General features: G+C 43.6%; 1 protein-coding gene across 1 annotated transcript in view; it reads left to right on the top strand.

Moving 5' to 3' along the window:
- Nucleotides 1-23,172, top strand: part of col24a1 (collagen type XXIV alpha 1 chain) — a 75,988-nt gene that overhangs the window by 26,888 nt on the left and 25,928 nt on the right. The window contains exons 12-31 of the mRNA XM_076045375.1: nt 90-134; nt 970-1,023; nt 1,814-1,858; nt 4,106-4,159; nt 4,400-4,444; nt 5,124-5,177; nt 5,597-5,650; nt 6,136-6,189; nt 7,153-7,206; nt 7,296-7,349; nt 8,444-8,488; nt 8,696-8,749; nt 9,898-9,942; nt 13,495-13,548; nt 15,069-15,122; nt 16,331-16,384; nt 17,079-17,132; nt 19,685-19,738; nt 20,096-20,140; nt 21,690-21,734. Of these exons, the coding sequence (XP_075901490.1) occupies nt 90-134; nt 970-1,023; nt 1,814-1,858; nt 4,106-4,159; nt 4,400-4,444; nt 5,124-5,177; nt 5,597-5,650; nt 6,136-6,189; nt 7,153-7,206; nt 7,296-7,349; nt 8,444-8,488; nt 8,696-8,749; nt 9,898-9,942; nt 13,495-13,548; nt 15,069-15,122; nt 16,331-16,384; nt 17,079-17,132; nt 19,685-19,738; nt 20,096-20,140; nt 21,690-21,734 (1,017 nt within the window). The remainder of the gene's footprint in view (nt 1-89; nt 135-969; nt 1,024-1,813; nt 1,859-4,105; nt 4,160-4,399; nt 4,445-5,123; nt 5,178-5,596; nt 5,651-6,135; nt 6,190-7,152; nt 7,207-7,295; nt 7,350-8,443; nt 8,489-8,695; nt 8,750-9,897; nt 9,943-13,494; nt 13,549-15,068; nt 15,123-16,330; nt 16,385-17,078; nt 17,133-19,684; nt 19,739-20,095; nt 20,141-21,689; nt 21,735-23,172) is intronic.

Here is a 23,172-nt window from a genome sequence, read left to right as displayed (position 1 = left end):
AGTGTCATGAAGTTGTGATTTCATGGAAGTAATAAAATTTTTATGAGTCAAAGCTGAGCCATTTCTCTCCACTTGTTTTTCTTTTGCAGGGGATTCCTGGTCCAGCTGGGAAGCCTGGCCCCAAAGGACGACCTGTAAGAATATGCTTATTTATTTCATTTTTTTCCTTCGCCTTTTTTCGCATTTGCCTCCAAGTGCGGGGTCGTTCATTTCTGTCTCCCATCAACAGCACTCGGAGAAACAGCTGCCGGACACAGTGGTCTGTGTTGCAGTCTGGAAAGCAGAAAAGTCGTTCAAATGAATAGAAACGTTCCATCCTTTCTGCTCGTCTCACAGATGCATTTCTATTTATTTATTTATTTATTTATATATATATTTTATGGTTCCGCTTTTCTGAGGTCGTAAATCCAAGAAATCTCACTCACCGACGCGATACGAATACGTTTATGGTAAATATTAAGTTAGCTGCATGTTAGCTATGTCAGTTCACGTCAATTCAGTGAACCTGCTTCTGCTAACAGTCTGCACATTACCTCTGATTACATTAAAATGGATGAAAAGATGAAGGCTGAAACTGCCTCAAGCACGCATGGACTTTGTTGTCACTCAAATGAAGTTGCTTCGAGTTTTGCTGCTTCCAGACATTTTCTAATACAATGTCCTTCATGCATATCAAAGAGGTTCTGAGGTAAGTATCAAAAGGAAAGTCTGACGTCATCATTTTTGAAATGGCAAAACTAGACAGAGTTGCTTTAAGACCTCCCACTATGTCACAAGTCAGGAAATGTCAGGTCGTGCTATAAATATGATTTAGAAGCGTCTCACTGTTATTAGCATTACTATCACTTATTATCACCATTTGGAAAAGACGCACATGCCGTACACGGCATTTATGACATTTCCAGGAGATAATGAGAGCGCTGCGGACGAGGCTGTCACCCACTCAGTGTCAACCCACTAATCTTGCAGGGCGTTGTTGGCGATGTCGGCGAGAGGGGTCCTCCCGGTCCCGACGGCAAAGAGGTAAAGACCCTCCTCCCCACCTCAGCTGTCTGCCTTCATCCTTTTTACTTCCTTCACGCCGTTCTACCTGTTCTCCACCTCTGCACTGCAACTCGAGTCCTCACACTGTCTCATGGCTCCCATCAGCACATCCTGCAGGGTCACATTCAGGTTCATGTGCTGCACCGGTTCGGTGTTTTTATTTATTTATTTATTTATTTATTTATTTATTTTTTATTTTATTTTTTAAGTCCAAAGAGTCACATTTAAGTACAGCTTGAGGGTCAAGTGGTTAAAGCTTGGCGAGCATGTTTTAGCAGATGCCAAGCAATTTGCAGTTATGAACAGATGGCATATGCATATGTCACACGTGCAAAAGGTCAGTTGTCAAATCCTGCAGAAACTCTCAACTGGATATTTTAAACACCCCTAACTGAAAAAAACAGGAAATGTTGTGGTCATATTGGATTTGGTGCTTGGTTAGATACCTCCTTGCATATACGGTGCAAAGAGAAGATGAGAAAATGTTATGAATAACCAAATAAGTGTTTAAAATATGTGTTCATGAATGTGTTTTATTGCACCTGTAGGGAAATGTTGTGGTTTAAAAGGCAGTATTTTTCAGAACCTACCTTAAGTCTTTTCAAGCAGGTACAGTAGGTTCGCCTCCGTCATCTAATCCAGCAGTTTCACACACAGTGTCCAGAGAAAAGGAGACACAGGGCTTCTCTGTTGTTGCCTCGGAAACGGGGGGTGCGTGATACCATCAGTGTCCTTTATGCTCAGCGTGTGTTTCTGTGGTGCTTCACAGGGGCCTGTTGGTGGCACCGGCATCAGCGGTTTTCCAGGTCTGAGGGTGAGTATCACTTTTTTTTTTTTTTTTTTACAGATGCAGAATATGGATGGATTCAATCTTTTGTGTAATTTCTTATTTTTCTCCACATTTATTTTATTTCCGAGTCAACAAACATGAGAAAATAAGTCGAGGTGAAGACTGAATTCATTCTTACCGCTGAGCTGTTCTCACTCAACAATTGCTCCGCCTTCCAGTTTTCACGATGGCGCCCAAAGCAAAAGTGTGACTCACCGTCGCATAGTTGCCGAAGACCATCCTTCATTTTCAGTCAGGTTCACTCAGTCATCGTGCAGTCCGTCGGGTTTTTCCTTTAAAAAAAAAAAAAAAAATGTTCAGGCAGCGACTGACCCCCCCACCCCCCGGGCGTCTCCCCAAGTGAGTGAGCGCGCCGCTCTTCTCTCGCCGTGGAATGCCGAGGCGTTTGGAAGTTCAAGTCCACGGTGAAGCGCAGTGCTGCTTTGTTGCCGCCTGCGCCGCTTCTTTCTTCTTTCCTTTTGTTTTTCGAGCGTCATTCAGACTTTGCTCCGTGCGCTTGTAGCGCTGTGATTCATTGGGGGTGTTTGAGGGGTCGCTGCGTGTCCATCTGGAGCGGCAACCTTTTCTCAGCCTTTACCTGAGGTGCTGCCAGTAAGTCATCCTCAGTATGTACGCAAGACGTGCCCACGCAACGACACGGTCATAATCTGTTGTTTTAATTAACAATTCCCTGACAATGATTTTACTTTATTTATTTTTTTTCTAGTCGCTCAATCTAAAAAAAAAAATCAAAAACTTTTTCCAGACTCCTTTTCCGCATAGCTGTCGTCCGCCACGGCCAATCATCTGCCTCCATCTCACCCTCTCCTCCTCTTCCTCCTTCTCTCACAACAACTAGCTTCTTGTCCTCTCTCACTCCATCCATAAATCTCCTCTCTGCTCTTCCTCCAGGCCTCCTGCCTGCCACTTCCAACCTCAGCATCCCTCCGCTGATATATTCACTCTCCCTCCTGCTGTACATGTCCAAACCATCTCAGTCTGCCTTCATCTCCAAAACATCTGACGCGCTCTGTCCCTCTCTCTCCCTCTGATCTTCTCATTCCTCATCTATTGATGTGCCCACTCTTGATCTAAATCTTAAGCGGCATCTATTTAGAAGAATTTAACGTCGTACGTATAGTTAATGGAGATCTTTTTTCATATTAAATGTGAAATGAAACACATTCACAGATAATTTGGTTCATTACTCAGGTTATTTGACTCGGTTGTTCAGAGGTTTGTTACAGCAAAAGAAAGTTTCAACTCCCCGGAACCAAGTGCTGTCTGCACATGATTTGCCAGCGGCACCATTACTGAAGCACAGCTGTGTGATCTTTGATTGGTGGGTCAAAAACAAAAGGTTAACAAAGAAAGGCGCTTTTCAAGGTGGATGTGTGTGATTTCAGATTTGAAACCTCAGTTCCTTGCAAGGTTCTCTGCAAACTACATCACCTGAATAGGGTTACATTTTGAACAAGGCTCACACCAGCCATAGCCAAACACAGTGCATCTATATATACAAAGTGTTTTGTTTTAATTAAAGTGCTTTATTGTGAGCGTCTGCTGCTGCAAACTGCTCCTTTTTTCGGATCATATATATGCTTTCACGCGTACGTGCGCGCACACAGAAATGCCCACACATCGTTTTCGCTCGCCGCTTGGCGCAAAAATCATGTTTGCAGCAGTTGCAGTAAAAAAAAAGAAAAGAAAAATGAAATAACAAAAAACACACCCAATCCGTGACCACTTTGACCACATGCCCAGTTTTAAAGAGTATTTTTTTTAGTCCAGCCACATTTTTAGCCCATTCTCACCTCGCCTCCAACAATTAGAGTCGATGTTGCGGGCCGGCAGTGGCGAGAAGTCAGACCCATAAACGGCAACTGCACGGACGCTCAGCACAGCGTAGCGTTGTGAAGTTGTGTTCTGCAGAAGTGCTTCTTCTTCCAGAGAAAGCGCAGCGGCACTGGAGGACACCCAGAACATTTTAGTTAAAATGTGCACTGCCAGTCAAAGGTCTGGACGCACTCTATGAATTGAATGTCTTTTCTTTCATTCTCATGACTATTGACATTGCAGTTTCTCAGACTTACTTCTGACTGGTAGTGTTTCAGATGGCAAACCAAGGTTACCCTCAGTGGTGTGTGTGTGTGTGTGTGTGTGTGTGTGTGTGTGTGTGTGTGTGTGTGTGTCCATTAATTGAGTTAATTGTGTGTCTCCTTCTTCCTGTAGGGGGATCCTGGGCCTGAGGGGCTGCGAGGGCTTCCTGGTATGGTTGGACCTCTGGTAGGTCACACATGGACTTAGGTGAACAGAACAAAACTTGACAGCGCTGTTAGTTGTCGAACTCATGATCACCACTGGCCGTCTGGTCGCTCGCGTCAAATGTCGATACAGCGTCAACTTCCCTTTTCCTTCATCGTCGCTTCCCTCCGTTTCCTCCTTTTTCCTGACTAATTGACTGATTCTTGCACCCTCCGTCTTTCCCTCTGCCTCCACCCCAACCCCCCAACCCCTCTGTGGCAGGGCCCAGCAGGACGAGCCGGCCTGCCTGGATTGAAAGGTGATAAGGTGATCTAAATATTTATATTATTGCAGTGTGTCTCTAATCTGTTAGCGGACCAGCTCGCAGCACTGGACCTCTTACTTTTAGGTCCTGTGGACTTTGATGAGAAAAGTTAAATGAATATTTCTACACTACCAGTCAATGGTTTTTCATTCCTTTTCGTGACTATTTACATTGTAGATTGTCACTATGAATGACATCAAAACTATGAATGAACACATATGGAATGTGTATTAACCAAAAAAGTGTGAAATAGTAGTAATATTTATTATATATTATTTATAATATATATATATATATTTTTGTTTTGTTTTGTTTTGTTTTGTTTTGTTTTTGTTTTGTTTTTTGTTTTTTTTTGTTTTAAGCACAAACAAGATATATTAGATCAACATATATTAGATGATCTAGAATAGCCACCCTTCATATAAAAAACATGTTTTACTTTTGCCACATGAATCCACATATCTTGGTCATAGATTTGACGTCTTCAGTGTGTATCTACCGTGTAGAAAGTCGTAAAGGTAAAGAAGAAACAGGTGTGTCCAAACTTTTGATCGCTAGTGTATAAAACAGAGAAGCAGGCGTTTTATCTAACGTGCAGCATCTGTGTTCTGAGTCTTGCATTATGGGCACTGCGGCAGGCCAGCGTTGTGTTATATCTCTGTGTGATCCTGTGAAATTCAGGCTGAAGTGGGACAAGCGGGCGAACCAGGAGAGATGGGCTACCAGGGCGACAAGGTGGGTCTCACAAGCATTTCTTTTTTTGTTTGGGGGGGGGGGGGGTGCTGGGTTAACTATTTTTTTTGCCTAGTTCGCGAGTGCAATTCGATCTGTGGGGATTTCACTCAAAGACGGCAGATGATTATAACCACTTTCTCTTGTTTGGAGAAACGACACAACTCCGCATTCCTGTTTCATGGAAAAAACGTTTGTTTGTCGTGATGGAAAAGTATGTCAAGTCCTAAAAGGAGGCTATTACGTGACCCACATTATGGATTCATATTGTGGACGTCCTTGCCTGAGCCTTGACTTGCATCAGAAAACCAATGTGTTTCAAATGAAGTCACCTTTGGAAATTTTTTTTTAATTTTTTTTCACGTTTGTCCGTTATGATGGAAGAAAAATTAGTTGAACTGACTCGTGTCTCCTTCTTTCAGGGTGCTGTCGGGTTGCCAGGTTCCACCGGGCCGAGAGGGAAGCCAGGACCATCGGTAAGTCTGTGTGTGTGTGTGTGTGTGTGTGTGTGCGCGTGTGTCAACGCAATGGGCCTATGTGTGATTTCAGCTAAAGCGCTCTCATTTGGTGGGCTGTGTGTGTTTGTGAGCGAGTCTGTGCGTGCGCTTTTCTTTTATAGCTTTTATAGATAAAGCTAAGCAAACACATTGTACTCACTCAGCATCAGGACTCTTTTTGTTGGCTTGTAAAGCAATGGCCTGCGTGCACTCTCTCCCTCTGTCTCGCATTCTGAACACGCGCCGGGTTGCGCACTCTCTCAGTAATAACAGAAGTGAAGTAAAAGTGCAACCTTTTTATTAACTGACTGAGGCTTTTCTGCGCCATATTATTTCTCTGCAAGCTAACAAAATAAATCACATTAGTGCTACTCCTTCAGTGATCATATTCTTGATGTGAACGCACTATGCGCGTGAAGTGCCGACTTAAGGGACTTTTTATTTTCCTTTTATATTTTAAACAGGGCAAAATTGGTGAAATGGGGCCACAAGGACCACCAGGGCCTCCAGGACCAGAGGTAGGACATAAATATGACCATATTGAGTATTTGGATATATTGTTATGTACAGTCAATTTAATTTTGGATGCAGAAGACTTCTCTGTGGTCATGTTTATGAAAAACAAGAGTTGCTTTGCTTTTTGGTTATTTATGCACACTAGACGTACAGTATATGTGTCTTTCTCCAGTTTGCGTGAGAGTGAAGTCAATAAATTTAGATTTTCGATACTTGGGCACACCGTTAAAAGCTGCGTCATCTAAGTTCATCTAAGTTTTGGAAATGGTGCCCTCTCTGGTGGAGCTGTACGCTAACACAAGACATGGGGCCCAGGAGAGAAATTGGTGCATTTCCAAGTAAATTCACCTCAAACCAATACCAAGAACATTTCATCCTGTATGGATAGAAGTCAGTTGTCCAATTGATGATACATCCTGTTTGGTTTAAGTCTCTCAATGAAAAGTTATCACTGTCTGTCTTCTTGTTACTTGTACAAATGTCAGCCAGTATTTGAGACCTAAACGCACTAAGCCGTCTTTCTTGCTCCCAATATTTCCAGCTCTAACTGAGTCTGGCATCTCCCTCCGCTACGTCCGGCGTCAGTTTCAAGACGACCTCGTGTTTTGTCAGAAATTGTTGTCGACGTCACACAGCTCTGGGCAGTGCGGGACGTCGGCGGGTCGAAAGGGCCGTCAACATTTTTTTTTTTTTTTTTTTGCCTGTAATGACTGATTGCGTCGTGGCAGATGCGCTTGAAGGCGTTCGGGTTCTCGCTGTTCGGGAGCAATTCATCACCTCGCTGACTCAGTCTTCTGTACCTCCACCCATAAAGTTAAGCAGACCCCTCCTCAACCCCCCGTTCTGACAGCTGCCTGCTACGCATTCATCCAGGAAGTCCTCGGTGATTTCGCAAAAACAAGTTTCTGCTGCAGAGAAACACATCTCTGTTTTGTTTTTGTTTGTTTTTTTTTGTATTTTTGAAGGGTTTCCCCGGAGATATTGGAATGCCAGGGCCAAACGGTCCACCTGGACCAAAGGTACTTCCTCCATCCAAACGTACATCCAACCACGCATGCGTCATCCATCCCATAAATCAACTGAATCCTTGCCTGTCGCTGCATTTCAGGGTTTGCAAGGTGCCAGAGGACCACCAGGCCCACCAGGGCCACAAGGAACACAGGTGAGACCAATTTACAGCCAATTTACCTTTTTCACTGCAATTTCTCAGTTGTTGGGTCACTGTTTTAAGAAAAGAAGGGAATTTAAAAAAAAAGAAAGAAAAGACGGATTGTGACTCAAAACCAAGAAAAGGTTGAACTGTGGTTCTGCATCGGATCAGACGTCACACAGTTGCAGCTTCCACCTCAGCTCCTGACTCATCTTGGAGGGCGTGCGCGACCGCGTGAAGTGATGATCAATCATTTAGCGCTTAAAACAGCAAGGCAAAGTTTTGCGGCTATCGGGGGGGGGGTTCAACACAAATACTCTTTTATTTTGCTTGATGGCAACGAATACACATGACTTCTTTTGCTTGCAGTAAGCAGTAATGTAGAGCCATGGATGGAGCAGGTGGGGGAGGGGCAGAGAGCCTAAACAACCTCTTCAGGCTGGCTGAGAGAAACACTTTGCTTTGGAAGGATTTCACATCTCAAACGAGGAGTGTTTTGACCAAACCAACCTTGTTTATTGTTGAAAGCAGACATCAAGATAGATTTGGTAAACCTGCAAATGGACATAGTAGGTGCCCTCAAAGTGCCCTACTTTCATGATATATATAGACTTTCCATGAAGTCAAATATCCCCAATGTTCTGTGAGTTGGCCCACGGGCCAGAGTTTGACACCTGTGCTATAGTGAAAAATGAACAATCTCATTCCGATCAACAACAAAGCAAGGAAGCGGCTCCAGCATCTCGACTGTCATAAGATCTGCCTCGCTGCTTCTGCTCTGCAGGTCCTCCTGTTTCTAAGTCAAGCAGTCTCTGCGCTGGTGTTTTGTATCCACCAGTGTGAATGTGATGACAACACGCTGCTCCTGTCTGGCTCTTCAACGCGGGTTATCATCAGCAAAATGGAATTTTTCTCTTTTCTTTCTTTTTTCTTTCGTCTGAGACAGTGACAGAGGAGCAGACGGGCGAGCAAGTCGAGCCCTCTGATGTCGGGAGTCCTCCGTCACATGAATGGAATGCATTTGTCTGTGTTGTTCGGCAGGACAGCTGTATTTACGTGTTTTCTGAATCCTGAGTGTACGTTGAACTGCGACTGTGTTCCTGCAGGGTGACGAAGGACCGATCGGCCCACCTGGCATCGCCGGCCCCACCGTAAGAACTGCAGCGCCCGCACACTCGAGAGAGACACACACACACACACACACACACACACACTGGCACAAACCGTTGTTTTGCAGATGGTTTGAGTAAGAACAAAACAAAAAGCTCTTAGATGTTCTACCAGGAAGCAGCTGGCACTAGATGTTGCTTCTCTTTTGATCCTTCCCTGTGTTTCTGTCTTCTGGTTTGCCTTTGCAGGGGAGACCAGGGAGGAAAGGCAACACAGGGGAACCTGGCCCCGAGGGTTTAAAGGTGGGTCAGCTCTCATGCAGTCAGTAGATGGCGTTCTCTTAACCTTGAAAATTGCTAAAATTCAACTTGCGAGTAATACTGTCTATACACAGCAAAATGGACACATCAGCTCCAATGTATGTATGTACGTGTGTGAGTGTGTGTGTGTGTGTGTGTGTGTGTGTGTGTGTATTTTTTTCCTGCTCTTGTAGGTCACATGCTATAAATATAAATATAATATGAATGCATAGAGGTGTGAATTAAAGGGGAGATGCTTTGGAATATAATAAGAGATTGGTGAAACAAACAAACTCCACATTTGATTGGAAACAGCAGAAGCATTAGCAGTAAATAAAAATGCTTGAAGTGATGGAAACGTCTCAGCAGTGGTGTCTAATAACCAAACTTTTATTACCAAACTAGAGATTTGGTGTCTCTTGTTTTCCGTTTTTTTTTTTTTCCATGCACAGGTCAAAACCTCAGAAAAAATAATAATATGACCAACCAAGTAATCTACTTTTAGTAGAATTCTCTCCATACATATTCAGTGTATATGTAGCCCGCCCGCCCGTGCGACCCGTTCTCTCCCTTTAAACCATCTTATTTTACAACAATTTAGTAGATATGCGCTAGAATTAAATGAGTATGCACATTATTTGGACACTGTCTCACGACTTCTGTTTTTTTTTTACTTTGAAATAGCAGCAAAGCAGAACATCTCAGTCAACCCTTTTCACTCTGTTCCGTTTTATGGGCCTTTTGCAGGCGCCGCAAAACGAGCTCTACAAAATTGTGTCATGATGTTTGTCATGACTTCATTAGTCTGACATTCTTGCCTCGCGCCTCCATCTGAGTGCCATTGTCTCCGACGTCTGTGGCCCCGCTCTCTGTTGCAAGTTACACTTAAATGTGTTCCGTGGTGGTGCTTTTCATTAGGAGGGACCATTCAGTCCATAAAAGCAGCCGCACTGAACCACAATAAGGAATGACATCGCTCAGTAATGTTTCTCCTTGCGTGTCTGCATTTGCGCCTTCTTTTTTCCCCCCCAACGGCTGTAATATCCTGTGATTTCTCCGCCGGCAGGATGGAGAGACATCTGTTTTAATTACAGGAAGCTAACGCGTGTGCCTCTCTCTCTCTCGCTCTCTTTTGTGTCGTTTGCTTGCAGGGAGAGAAGGGCGACACGGCAAACGTCGGAAAAATCGGACCGCAAGTAAGTTGTAATTCCTCGTACGCGTTACCAGTTCTCACTTGTGTGCGGAGCTGACGTCGATTAACAGGCGTCCCCGCTGCGGCCTCGTGCCCTTTCATTAAATCCGTGAGAGCGTAGAGATTGGCGCCTGTGCTGCTGCTTTCGGCTTGCTTCATTTCCTGCTCTTGAATCGTTTCATGTATTTAGAGAAAAGCTGTCATCCCTCCACTGAAAAGTTCTAACTCATGTTTTTTTCAAAACAGCTTCAATGTCGGAGTCTGCATTGCTGCCATACTAAAAAAAAAAAAGTGGTGGGGGGGCTCAGTATCATGTAATTCAGAGAAAGTTCCATGTTTTAACTGAAAATTTTCAATGTTAATTTTTCAAATTCTCAATTTCAATTTTTCAAATTTTCAATTTCAATTTCAATTTCAATTTTTCAATTTCAATTTCAAATTTTCAAATTTTCAATTTCAATTTCAAACTTTCAATTTCAATTTCAAACTTTCAATTTCAATTTCAATTTCAATTTCAATTTCAATTTCAATTTCAATTTTTCAATCTTTCATTTCAGTTTTATTTAATTTTCAATTTCAACGTTTAAATTTTTCAATTTTAAAATCCTCAAAGTACGCACACTAATAATAACGTCATTGACAGTGCTCAATAAGTTCAGGATCTCACCATGTCTCAAACCAAGATTAAAGTGCAGTTCAAATGAATCGTGCAAACGAGCCGTAGTGCCTTGCTTCTGCCTCGTCTCATTTAGTTGCGATTCGTTATCATAAAATAAAGTGAAAAATGTTCACATAATTACGTGACACTGAGCCTTTCAGTTGGTGCGCATTTCATTGGTGCGCATTCTGTTAAAAATGCAGTCGTCTCAAAAATGTGATTGGCCTTGCAACCTGTTCCAAAACATCTGCGTCGGGGATTGTAATCAACTGCATCAACTGAGTCACGTAGTCTTTCATCTGCCGTGCTGATTCCGTGCCTCGCTTCATCCTTCGTCACAAACATTTGGGCCGATTGAGAAAAAAAGAGAGAAAAAAAAAACAAACGATCTGGAGTTTCATGGCGTGACTCTGTGTCCATCCAGCCTGAAGGCCCCATTTCCGTTAATATTTGCATTCTGTACGTAGACGAGGAGGCAATCAAGCAGCCTGTCATGAATCGCGTTGCAACAGTGCGCATCAAGGAGGACTAAAGCGTGGACGATGTGCCGTGGCTAACTTTTCAACATATTACCACTTTAATGGACACTAGCTGCACTTTCCATTACCCCTAGAATTGTGCATAACCTAAGTATTGCCGTGCAGTAAGAAGCTGAGAAAGTGGTTAACAACTTTGTTTTGCCAGAAGAAAACAGCATTTTTACTTTTTTTAGCCTTTTGTTTACAGCCTTCTCTAAAAACGGGAAATGCTTTCTGGGAGTTTGTTAGATTCGATTGTTGGCTCGGCTTAGACTCTACGTCGGCCCTCCTTTGTGTAGGGCGGCTGCAGGGTTGCAATGAAATACATCTGACGCGTCGAGCTCTTGAATTTCCAGGAGGCCGGGGACCAATCGCCTATTTAAACTTGTGCGTGAGAAAAGTGCACATGAGCAGGACAGACCCGCTCCTTTCAGCAGTCTGTGACTAACTAACTCAGGGCTAATGGCCCGGACCAGTACTTCAAAAGAACTCTATAAAAGATCCCACGTATTCCCCCGCACATGGAAACCCATTTTAAAAAACCATTTCCTTCTGTTAAATCACACAGTGCACCACGCAATCCCACTCTGTGTCCCAATTAAGGGATTTGAGGTCAATTTTAGAGCTCCATGCTCCCCCAGAAGTCTGCAGCCTGCAACCCCTCACCCACACCGCCGCTAATCCAGCGCTCGGCCGACGGTGGGAACTCGGTTTGGGCCGCGGCACTTTTTGCTGCGTAAGGGAGCTTCAAGCGGGAAAAAAAACGCAATCTCGCTGTGCCGAGCTTCGAATCGAGTTCAACATTCAGTTTGTTCTGTCTTTTGTTTCCAGTTGGTTCCACTCCTGCCGACTTGATCAGTGGAATCCAATCACCTGTGCGTAGTTTTTGCGCTTGCGGCCCCGGGCTGCTCACGTTTTTGGCCGCGCCGGCTGTTGCGGTTGGCTGGGAACGAGGAACACGGCCTGTAACTCCACCGTTCATTGGAATTATTGCCATAACCGTCTGAATCAGTTAGACTCGCGTGTTCTGCTCCGTCATGACTTGTGCGCGTTCGCGGCGTTGCACGTTTCAACACTTGCTGCGTGTTTTTGCAAAACTTTTTGGCGACTTGGGTTAAATGCACACCGTATACACGCACACACACACACACACATGCGCGGTGCTGTTGGTCTTAGAGCTTCAGATTATGTCGGACAGGCGCTGGCACCGGTCCAGACCGCAGTCCCAGTTTCCAGTCAACTGATCTGGAGACGGTTCGGCCGGGCTTGTTGTGCTTATATTTTCATTAGCATGGTGTTTAGATTCGCTTTCCCTGCCTTTGCCTCTGTTACTGTGTGTTACTGACTCCACACGCCGTCTCACTCTGACCTTTCCCAGGAAGCAGGTTCATCTGCCGGGATCCCGCCACGTTCCTTCTCTGCTGAGTAACCATTCGTTTTTTTTTCTCAGTCTCAATCGAGATCACTGATCTGAATCAGGGTGCCTGACTCATTTCTGCATTGAACTCCATTATAATCGTCTTCCTGAAATGATCTACTGGAATGCTCCAAGAATGTTACTCGTGCAGGAAAATCTGTCAGGATGGGATGGGATGGGATGGCTTTGACAGCTGTTGCCTTGACTGTCTAATAGAATGTGGTTTTAGAGTTAGAGTACAGTACGCGGCCACCATTACAGAAGTTGAATGCTTTAAAATTATTTTTAAAAAATGTCAGCGTTTATCAAACAAACTTTTGTCTCATAATCACGCTTAGTTGTGTTTGCTAAACCATAAAAGAGTGAACAAAGCATCGTGGTTTATATTTTAGGCTCTTTAAAGCTTTCACACAGAATCTTGCACTTGGAATTCTCTCAATCACTTTTAATTAGACCTTAGAAATGGTTTTCATGAAACACTAAATTGTTCCCATGCCTGTTCAGCACATCTTGACTGATTTTCGTGCGCTCATAATGATCGCAGAGCATTCAAGATCATCATTTCATAAAAATGGTTACAATGGAGTTCAGTGGAGAAATGAGTCAGCGACCCCAAACTTTTGAATGGTAGTGTAGCTTTTTCACAAGGACAACAAAAGAATGTTTGCTCATATGTCTAAAAAAAAAAAAAAAAAGGTGAAACATTTTTCTAATTTTTTTTTAATTAAAAAAAAAAAAAAAAAAAATCAAAAGTGATTCGCCTCTGATCGGCGGCTGCTCTGTTTTCCCTCTTTGGAGCCGTTTCCTTGCAATGCCTGACCTCTCGCATTCCAGGTGTCACAACAGGTTGGAGAAGCGGGCGTCGGATGACTGAAACTCGGGCCCTACTGACATACCTCCCCTTCTGCTCTGCCTCTCGTCCGTCTCCTCCCCCCCCCCCCCCCAACCCCCCCCCCCTTCCAGGGTCCGCCGGGCCTGATCGGAGCGGCCGGGGTGATCGGAGTGCCCGGTGAAAAGGTGAGACGTGCGCTTCCCTGTCATTAGGCTGTCAGTCAGCATCAGCTGCTGGCTCGCCCGGCGGCGGAGCCCTGTAATTAGCCGGGGTGTTCGCAGCCGTGGCTCCTGGGGTTGGGGGGGTGGACCCCTTGGGGGTCCCCGGAGCCACCGAGCTAAAAATAAACATCCAACGTCCTCCCAATCGCCATCGGTGATGGTCTTCTAATCAACATTATCGCTTCAAATGGGCCTGTCACCGTGCATCCCACCCTCCCCCCAACCCTACCGTGCCGGCTGGAGACGTGATGTACCGGTGTGTTTATCATAAATCACACAGTGTAATGCTCTTGTAAAAATCCGACGACAAGGGGGAGGAGTTCACAGCCAGCACGCCGGTGATATAAAGATTCTCATTATGCAACTACGAACTTCACTCCCCCGAGGCCTTTTTCTGTGTTTCCTCTCATCATCTGTGACTGTAAAAGTGGGTGACATCTATCCATCTATCTATCTATCTATTGATCTATCTATCTATCTATCGATCTATTGATCTATCTATCTATAGATCTATCGATCTGTCAGTCTATCTATCTATCTATAGATCTATCGATCTATTGATCTATCTATCTATCTATCGATCTATTGATCTATCTATCTATAGATCTATCAGTCTATCTATCTATCTACCCATTTATCCATCTATCGATTGATCTATCAATCTACCTACCTATCTATCCTTCTATCTATCTATTGATCGATCCATCTACCTATTTATCTATCTATGGATCTATCTCTGTCTATCTGTCCATCTATCTATCTATCTATCTATCTATCTCACTCTAACTAACACGTTATTATTTATAGCGCTCCGCCACAAGAAACACCTGTGTTTTCAAATCCCGGCTTTGTTCCCTCCCTCCTTCTCAACCTGTTGGCCTTTCCCTCTTCCTACCCAGCAGCCTCCTGTGTGTCCCAACATGTTTCCCGCGACGCCGAGCTCTTTCCCTCCCTATCCCTCCCCCCGCCGCACTAAATCCTCCTCCCCCCGGCTCCGTCTGTCAACACCAGCCTTCCCCTGCCAGCCCACACATTCCATATATACAATATATTCAAACCGGATCGCGAGCCTCGCTGTTTAACCTTGGTCGTCATCAAAGTGGCGGCCGCGTGTCCGCCACAAGCGAAGCCAGACCTCCGAGGGCCCCGAATGTTTTCCCGCAGACGAACCGGGGGGATTAAAGCGTCAGCGACGCGTGTTGCAGAGTGGTTCCAGCGAGGACTCGGGGAGTCTCTGCGGCTTCACCGGGAGCCGAGTGCCACCAACTGTGTTTCTCATAGTACCTGCTCGCTTTTCAACCGCGCTCCACTCAACCAGCTGTCACTCCCCGCGACCCGCCGCCTTCCAGGAGCAGCTCTCCGGTTTCATGACGCTTTATTAGGTCTAAGGCAGCAAGGTTTTTGCTGTTGAGGTTTCAGGTCATAGTTTAATGATCTCTGTTTCTGCTTCACTGTCCCCTCCCCCAACCCTCACTCCTCCTCAGGGCGACCGAGGCCCGGTGGGTCCGACGGGTCCAGTTGGAGAGAAGGGACCGATGGTAAGTGCAGCTTCGAGATCAGCTGTTCACTTACGGCGCACAGGATCCTGCAGTGTTGATTCTGAAGACCTCAGGCAGATTTCATAGAACCTGTCAATATATGATCAATAAGGACGACTTATTGCGGCTTCCTGTATTTCCCACTTTAACTATTTAAATCACAACTCTGTGTCTTCGGAATATAAAGATGTCCATTTTGGCTTTTTGAGAGGAGTGCAATGGGGTCAAATGTGGTTGCAAGATTGTATCTCATCAGTCTTGGCACCGTGAATAAACGTTTTTGAAAGATCCGACAATAAAATATATGGCCTACCCCTAAAGACAATGTTATGCTAGTGCTATGGAGGAATTTCTCCAGATGTGCACATTGTTTTTTTTGTTTTTTTTAAATTCCTTTCTTTTAATGCATGCATTGCATTAAAAATTAGGTTTTCATGTGCTGTTGTTGTAGAGTTAAAACGTGTTCCGGAGTTCTGTTGAATTTCTGGAAACCAGCAAACAGTGCTGCCACGACAGCCATGTTTCCCCCTCTTGTTTGGTCAGCATCACTGAGTCCAGTGTGCATCACTTGCTGTCCTTGGGCCTTGGATGAACTCCATGTCTGTTGTTTTGGGCCTCAGTCCCGACGTAGCTGGTTGGCTGGCAGGCAGGCTCAGCAGCCGGACTTCAGTGGCTGGGGAGAACTGAGGATGACTAATTTGGTGGCTGGCTCCCTGGCTGGCTGGCTGAATAGTTAGATGATTGGATCACTGATGGTGTTTGACCAAGATAGGGAGCTTTTTGGACCTTCAGCCTTGTGTGTTTCTCACTTCATTAACAAAATCAGGGGAGGGAAAGTTGGTTTTAAGGCAGATAATGACAGCATTTTTGGTTGTGTGTCTATCACAAAGCCGTTTTGTCACTTTGGTGTTGACTGGTACTACCTCTTGAAGAGTTATTACAAAAAGTGTTGTGATGACAGCCGTAGGCTCCAGCTGCTCAGAGGATCTGGATCACATTTTCTGGGGAGGGAATTCATAATATGAAACACAATTCTCCAGAACCGCTTTAATCTTTTACAGTCAAGGACCCTGATGACATTTCATTGTACAGTTTGACCCAGCTGCATTTTTTTCATTTTATTTTTATTCGAGCTATCCTTTGCTAAAACATTCAATTGTTTATTCCCTTTGTGTTTATTGTGCTTTTTGTATCTCTTTTGGTTTCAGGGCTATCCAGGCTTGCCAGGAAGTCCAGGGGACATCGGCTTGCAAGGTGCACCTGTAAGTTTCAGCCACTTTTTAGTGGCTTTTCAGACTTTTAGGTCATGAAATGCTTTGCAAGTCAACAAGCCTTGCTGTGTAAATAACATTTTGCCCTTTGTTTAAACTTTTCCCAAGATGATTATTCATCACTTTCACAAGATCAATGAACAGGAAGTCATAAGCAATCTGACTTATGTAGTCATGTGTTATACATGGATTATAACCAAAGGGTAAACCTAAAAAAAAAAAAAAAAAAATTGAACCTGGCCTTTGCAGCTCAGATCTTTGTCAAAGTCACTCCCTTTTGACTCCCCCGTGGACTGAGTCATGCACACTGTCTTGTTCAACAAGGAGGGACTTTTCACATTGTTATCTTGAACCCAATTATAAATGCCAGGTGGCCTGATTAATTGAACGACTGTGAAGCCGAGCTGGGGGAAGTTTGTGTTGTCTCCGTTTGACGTACAAATTCAGACATGCGATTCGATGAATCAGCGCTCTCCTCTCCCACAAGTTGCTCGAGACCTGCGTAAACTGTTTGCCTGGAAGTGCTCACGGCTGACACGCAATGATGCACAGGGAATTTCTGGCCTGTGAACATTTTCACTGTCTAGCCTCAACAAGTGAAGTCAATAAATAAATCCCAAGGCAACCTTCTACTCTCATTAATTCTCCAGTGTCTTCTCACTTCCTCCATCTCTCTCCTCCACAGGGTCCTCAGGGCCAGACTGGCAGTTCAGGTGGTGTTGGACCGAAGGGCAGGAGGGTAAGTGGCGCAGTAGGCAGTACGTAAACCTTCTTCCTAAGGTTACAGAGTGACCATGAAAATAAGAAAAATATAATAAAATCACACTCTCTTGTTGTCTGTTTGGTGTTAAAGCTCTCATAACAGGTTAACACAAATAAAAGCCATGCGTTTGTCCTTTCAGTTGTTTTCCCTGTGGGTTCCAAGTTTTCTCTATGGGTGCATTTATCGCTCTTTCAAGAGCCCCATGAGTTTCAGGTTAGAAGGTCTATTAGTGCACATGAGGAGGTAATGCTGGTGAGACATCGTGTGGCCAAGAGCCGAATGACACCCAGGAGGAAAAGATTCTTATAATCACGAAGACTGTATCATTCTTCATGATTCAGATTCAGAGATATTTTTTCCTTGTGGCTCTTTGGAGTACCTGACTCCTGATTTGAGATAAGAGTTGTTTTTTTTTTTAAATCATGGAATTTTATTCATATTTTTCCTCTCCATGATATTATTTTTATAATTCAGATGCAGATTTTCAGGCATCAAGTTATCCGTTCATGTGAAGTGGCTGTACGCAGTATTCAGTAGTTTCATCGCATTTTTTTCTGTAGTTTTTCTTTTTTATTTGTTTTTCCCACTGTTTCTCGCTTCACAGATGCGTGATTGTGCTTTGCCCTCTCTGAAAGGTCCCCTTTGTTTCTATCGAAGGACTTGCTTTCAATATTTACCATGCCAAGCTGGAAGCTGCTGCATTCAACAGCTGTGCATTTGACTGAAATATGGAACAATCACTCCAACATGCTGAGAAGCTAATGAAGGGCTTCTGAAAGACATCATTCTGGAACTCCATTATTTACCCAGAGTGTCCTGTGTTCTGTTCTATTTTTACCCATTTTGCCCTGCAGATCCCTTTTCCAAGCAGCGCATCTGGCAGCACTTAACGTGCCACGGCATGTGTTGTTCGCTCTAACCTATACGTGTGTTCGCCTATGGTCACATTTCCTGTCGGCTACCGGTCGGAGCAGCCCAGAAGTGTTATCGCGCTGCTCGCCGTACCTTTTTTCCAATGAGAGGCTGTCAACTGAGATACATCCTTTCTCAACGCTGCCAGGTCCACAGGAGATTAACCTCAGAATGCAGCAGAAAGGAGAAAAAAATTCACTTTGCGCGGCTTAGCCCTCATTCTTTTAACCTCCATCTGAGGTCACATCCTGGCGCACACCTGCGCCGCCACTAAGGCCGTCTGTCATCAGGGGAAATCTTTACAGATCTGGTTTGGGATCAGCCTGCAGTCGACGGTATTACTGGTCACCTATTTTTGAAGGATTAGGGAGAGGTGATGTGGGGGAGAAGGGCATGTTGATGTAAAAGATAAAGCCGACTACATCTTTCTGGAATCCTTGAAGGGAATGCAGGTGTCTGAAGGCAACATTTAAGCACCTCATTTGAGCAGTGATGGGCCGCTAGGGCTAGCTAGGCCTTCTCTGCTGGCCTAACCATACTTGGAAAAGTACATTTTCACGTAAATAAGTTCACAAAATTATTTTTTATAGTCCGTTCGTTTCACATCATATAATATCCACTTGGTTGCGTTGCTTCCATTGTCGTATATTACTGTAAAGTTTTTTATCCAATCATGTTTCAGCTAGCTTGTGTTGCCAGGTGCCATGAAATCTGCCTGAGGCCAGCAGAGCTGACGTAGCAGGACCCTGCCCGCTGAAATGAGCGGACCTCAGTTACAGTTGCGATAGCCAATCAGATCTCGAGTTTGCGATGGCAAGACCAGCTAGCTGGCCTAACGCTGAACTTCACAAGTACTCGTCCTGTGATTGGATAAGAACCTGAGAACCTTACAGACTGAACTCAACCCGGTTGCTAACCACGATGAACCACGACGGCTAAAGGATAATATGAAGGTTTAGTCACCGAATCGTCTGCAATTTAAAATGTCAGTACCATGGCGCGTTCAACGTTGTTCTCTCATACGAATCGGCGACAATGGGCAGTTTATTGGACGAGGTTGGACAAGAGTTTAAGTGTGGCGTTTTGGTGGACTTATTAAAATCTCTCAGAAAATCGCCTTTTATAGGTAATGTTTGACAGTATCAGTGTACTTAGTTACTTCGTCTTAATTATGATTTAAATCACCCGGAAACTAGGTTTTGCTCAACTAGGTTACCAATATGACGATGATGACGTCACCGATGGCCAAGGCGTGAAGTGGACGGCCCGCCGCCACTGCATATGAGACATAGACGATTAAAAAAAAAAAAAAAAATACAGTTCTTCATTGCAATTGGGGATCTTTATCTGCCTTCATGCGTGTGTGGCCGCGCTGACGCTGGAATGTGAGTGGGGGAGGGGGAGGGGTCTGCTGAAAGAAAATCAAAAACGCCTCAGGTGCCCCAACAAATGCAGACTGATGACTTTGTTGTGACATTTTCTTGGACGCGTCATCGTGCTATTGTTTTTGCGTGAGGAAGCGACGCTACTATGTATAATGATATAATATGTCTCCTTATCTTTTTGGTCTTTGTTGAGTGATGCTCAAAGGTCTGTTTTCTGTCGCTGTCTTGCAGGGTCCTCAGGGTCCAGACGGCCCTCTGGGAGAAACAGGCCCTGAAGGCCCCAAGGTGAGTGTTCAACGAAGCCACACTTATTGAAAAACACCAGTGTACCAGTATAGTGCAAAAAACAAAACAAAAACAACAACATCTCTTTGCACTGTACAGTTGCTGCTTAATTACAGCAGCAACTGTACAGTGCAAAGAGATAATTATATTAATTTAAAAAAGTAAGGCAATAAAAATATAATATTTGTAGTAGTGAATTATTTATATATAATTATTATTTGCACGATAAGCAGCTCTTCCTTCCACATTAGCCATTGTTTTGGCACGAGTGGGTCGGATCTCAAATTGTTCATAATTTCTCCTTGTTCCATATTTTTTTCCCCTCAATGTGACTTTTTTTTTTTTTCTTTTTACCAGGGTGAAAGAGGTGAACCTGGACCAAAAGGAGAGCTTGGATTCATTGTAAGTAGCTGATAATGTCCCTTTATTACTTGTTTTTAACGTTAATTCAACATTTACAGACAAACTGAGAGACATTCAAAAAAGAAAATTGGGAAAATGAATGCCATCACTGGATAATCTACCAGGAAAGCTTGTTATCATGTGTCAACTGCAGCAGCAGTGTGAGTTGTTGCGCTGTTTCCATAGAACCCCTAAATATAAGTCTCCGTGCTCAAGAGAGAATGATGAGTATATTTACAGGCATAAATGACCGCTGCAGCTTCATTATGAAGGTAAATGCCAAGCTGGGTTGGGATGTCTGTGGTATGCGATATTAATATCATAACTTGACAAAAATAATAATAAAAAAAAACAAGTATATATATATATATTGTATATATACTGAATATATCATGGGAAAATGATCATGAATAACTTTGTGGCAGTCTTGTCACTTAAAAGGTGATATACAATACACCATGCAAAATTAATTATAGACATGTTTCAATGGATGGCTCAAACCTGTCAGTGCAGTAGTCCCAGAAATCCTCTTGGTGATGTCATAGAGAGCACCGCCTACACACTGCCAGAGATACAGCAAATCATTCTCATCCATCAGATCATTCCAGGTCATGTCATGTGACGCTGTACCAAAGATTACGCGACACCGCCAGAGCTTCACATGCCAGTTTTCTCTCTTTTGACAGTGATTAAAATTGCGTATCACCCCCTTAAATCAAGCGAGATAAGCGTGAGGTTTGGCTGGTTTTGACAAATGCTCCATTGTTTCGCCAGAAGAGTTATTGGCCTCCTCTGATGTCTGGATCTTATCAACGGCACAATTGCAGCAAGCGTCAATTCCACCTCTCAGTTTCCAGCCCCCTGGCAGCCTTTTGTCTTTTTTGGAATTGTTGGGAAGTTAGTAACATAGATGAAAACAGAGAAAAAAGCACTTCAAGCTATATCTTATTTATTAATAATAAAACAGGCGGTGATGATCAGGAATTGAGGGTTACCTCTATTCAATACAAAGTAGAATAGAAAACCTTTATTAATCCCACATTGGGGAATTTGCTTATTATATAACAATTAGCAAATGATTATTATTGATTAAATAATAAATTGTGTGTTTAGCTGTCAAACAGCCACTGTCACCAGACTTATTTGGTATTTATACATTTCGCAACTGTACACCATCTGTATTTTCTTAATGGTCATTTCCTCAGACTAATATTGTTTATATGTATTAAAAATGATTGAGTCATTGTGTACACTATTAGCTTCAGCTGCTTTCTAATTTACTTCTAGACAATGTTTCATATGCTTTTAATACTATTTCGTTTGTATTCTAAGCATTAAAAAAAAAGCTTAGATTTCTTTTTTTGCACTGTGCAGCTTGTGTTTTACAATAGCAATTTAAAAAAAGACTCTGCTATACATCTTGCAGTTGTTGACTGTTTGTTGTCCATTGTTATTTTGCCATATGAACTGCGATCCACACAGCCAGCCAAGTGCAACTCAACTGGACTCATTTTTTCACTGTGTGGCTTTTCTTTTTTCTTTTTTTCAGGGCAAAGCTGGAAGTCCAGGGGAGAGAGGCCCCCCGGGGAAGCCTGTAAGTATTGTTTACCACGGGAATATTTCTCTGCTGAGATGCTCTTTCATGGCTTTAATTTCAGGGCCTCTTTTCTTTTTTCTTTCAACCTTAAGCAAGAAAACATCACTGTCCGGTGCAGACAACACAGACCTGTAAACTGTCCTCACATCCTCTCCTCAATGTAATATATATAATTATCGCTTTGGGTGTTTGCCAGTAAAGTCGCAGCAGAGGAAGTTGTCATGGTTAAAAGAATACGCTGTAGTTGCGTTTCCAGGCCTGTAATCGAAACATAGGTGCAGTTAATCCCCTCTCTCCCTCACACACACACACACACACACACGCGTCAGTGCAGACTCAAGGATTTCATGCTGGGAGCACTTCTAGCATCCTTTACGCCCAACCAGCTCTTAGGCTGAACTCAGGGTACCAACATCAACAAATGTGGGTTGAATTTCCTTGAAATGAGGGAGTTGAAAGACTGGGGTTTCCTCCATGTGACTGCAGCAATTAGGTTGTTCTAAATGATTACTACTGTTCTAAAGTTGAGAATCCAACCCAACCTGCAGTCTCTACATTTGTACACAAGTATCTGGGCTTTCTACGGCTTGAATTGGAAAAGCATGTTGAGGACTCTTGTGTTTAAAGGATACAAATTCTGCTGAAAGTAATTTGCTTATAATTTTTTTGATAGTTATTGTTGCTTGAAGTGGAGCTATTGGAACTATGTTGTTGTGTATTTAAGTATCAAGACAACCAATGTATTGTTTATTATTAACTGCAAAAAACAATTTTGCTTTTTACTTGAGTCAGAACCTGAACTGTCTTACTTCTGAGACAAGGAGTTGAATCAATGCTTTTACATTGATTCTTTTACAAAAGTATCTGTACCTTTACTTAAGTATCCATACTTTTTCTTAAGTACAGAATGTGAATACTTTAGCCACCTGGAGAAAGAGCTGCATCTCATGGAGTTACAGACGCCTTCTTGTGGCTAATTGCAGCATTGCAACACTTTCATCTTTTCGTAACAATAAATAAATGAGGAAGACATGCAGGTGTACAGTTTAACGATGTGTTTAAAGATACTGAAATGATGCGTTGCCTCCTTTAGAGTCTTTCAAGTATGTCTTGTGGGAAGAAAACAACTCATGTGGGAAATGTTGTGTCAGGCTGTTGGATTGTTGATCTGATAACGATGGAAAGAAGCAATGACAGGCGGGTTGGCCGGCCCTCTGCTTCTTTCTGTCTCTTTACGACGGGATTTACGAGGGTCGATTGCCTGTTTTTCAAACAACTCGCATTCCGCTTAGCTGTTATTTAGATGTTGGTTCGTTCTGACTCTGCGTCCTCCGGGCCATCGCTGTTCTCTCAGGTTATCGGCAGCCACACAAACACACAAACAAACACATCTTCAGCCATCTAATTCAACACCGGGGCTTGGCAGGCCTTCATC

The sequence above is a fragment of the Nelusetta ayraudi genome, unplaced genomic scaffold (genome assembly GCF_046127955.1).
Source record: "Nelusetta ayraudi isolate G7.1 ecotype Tasmania unplaced genomic scaffold, CSIRO-AGI_Nayr_v1 ptg000084l, whole genome shotgun sequence".
NCBI lineage: Eukaryota > Metazoa > Chordata > Actinopteri > Tetraodontiformes > Monacanthidae > Nelusetta > Nelusetta ayraudi.
This window is presented reverse-complemented; position numbering and strand designations above follow the sequence as displayed.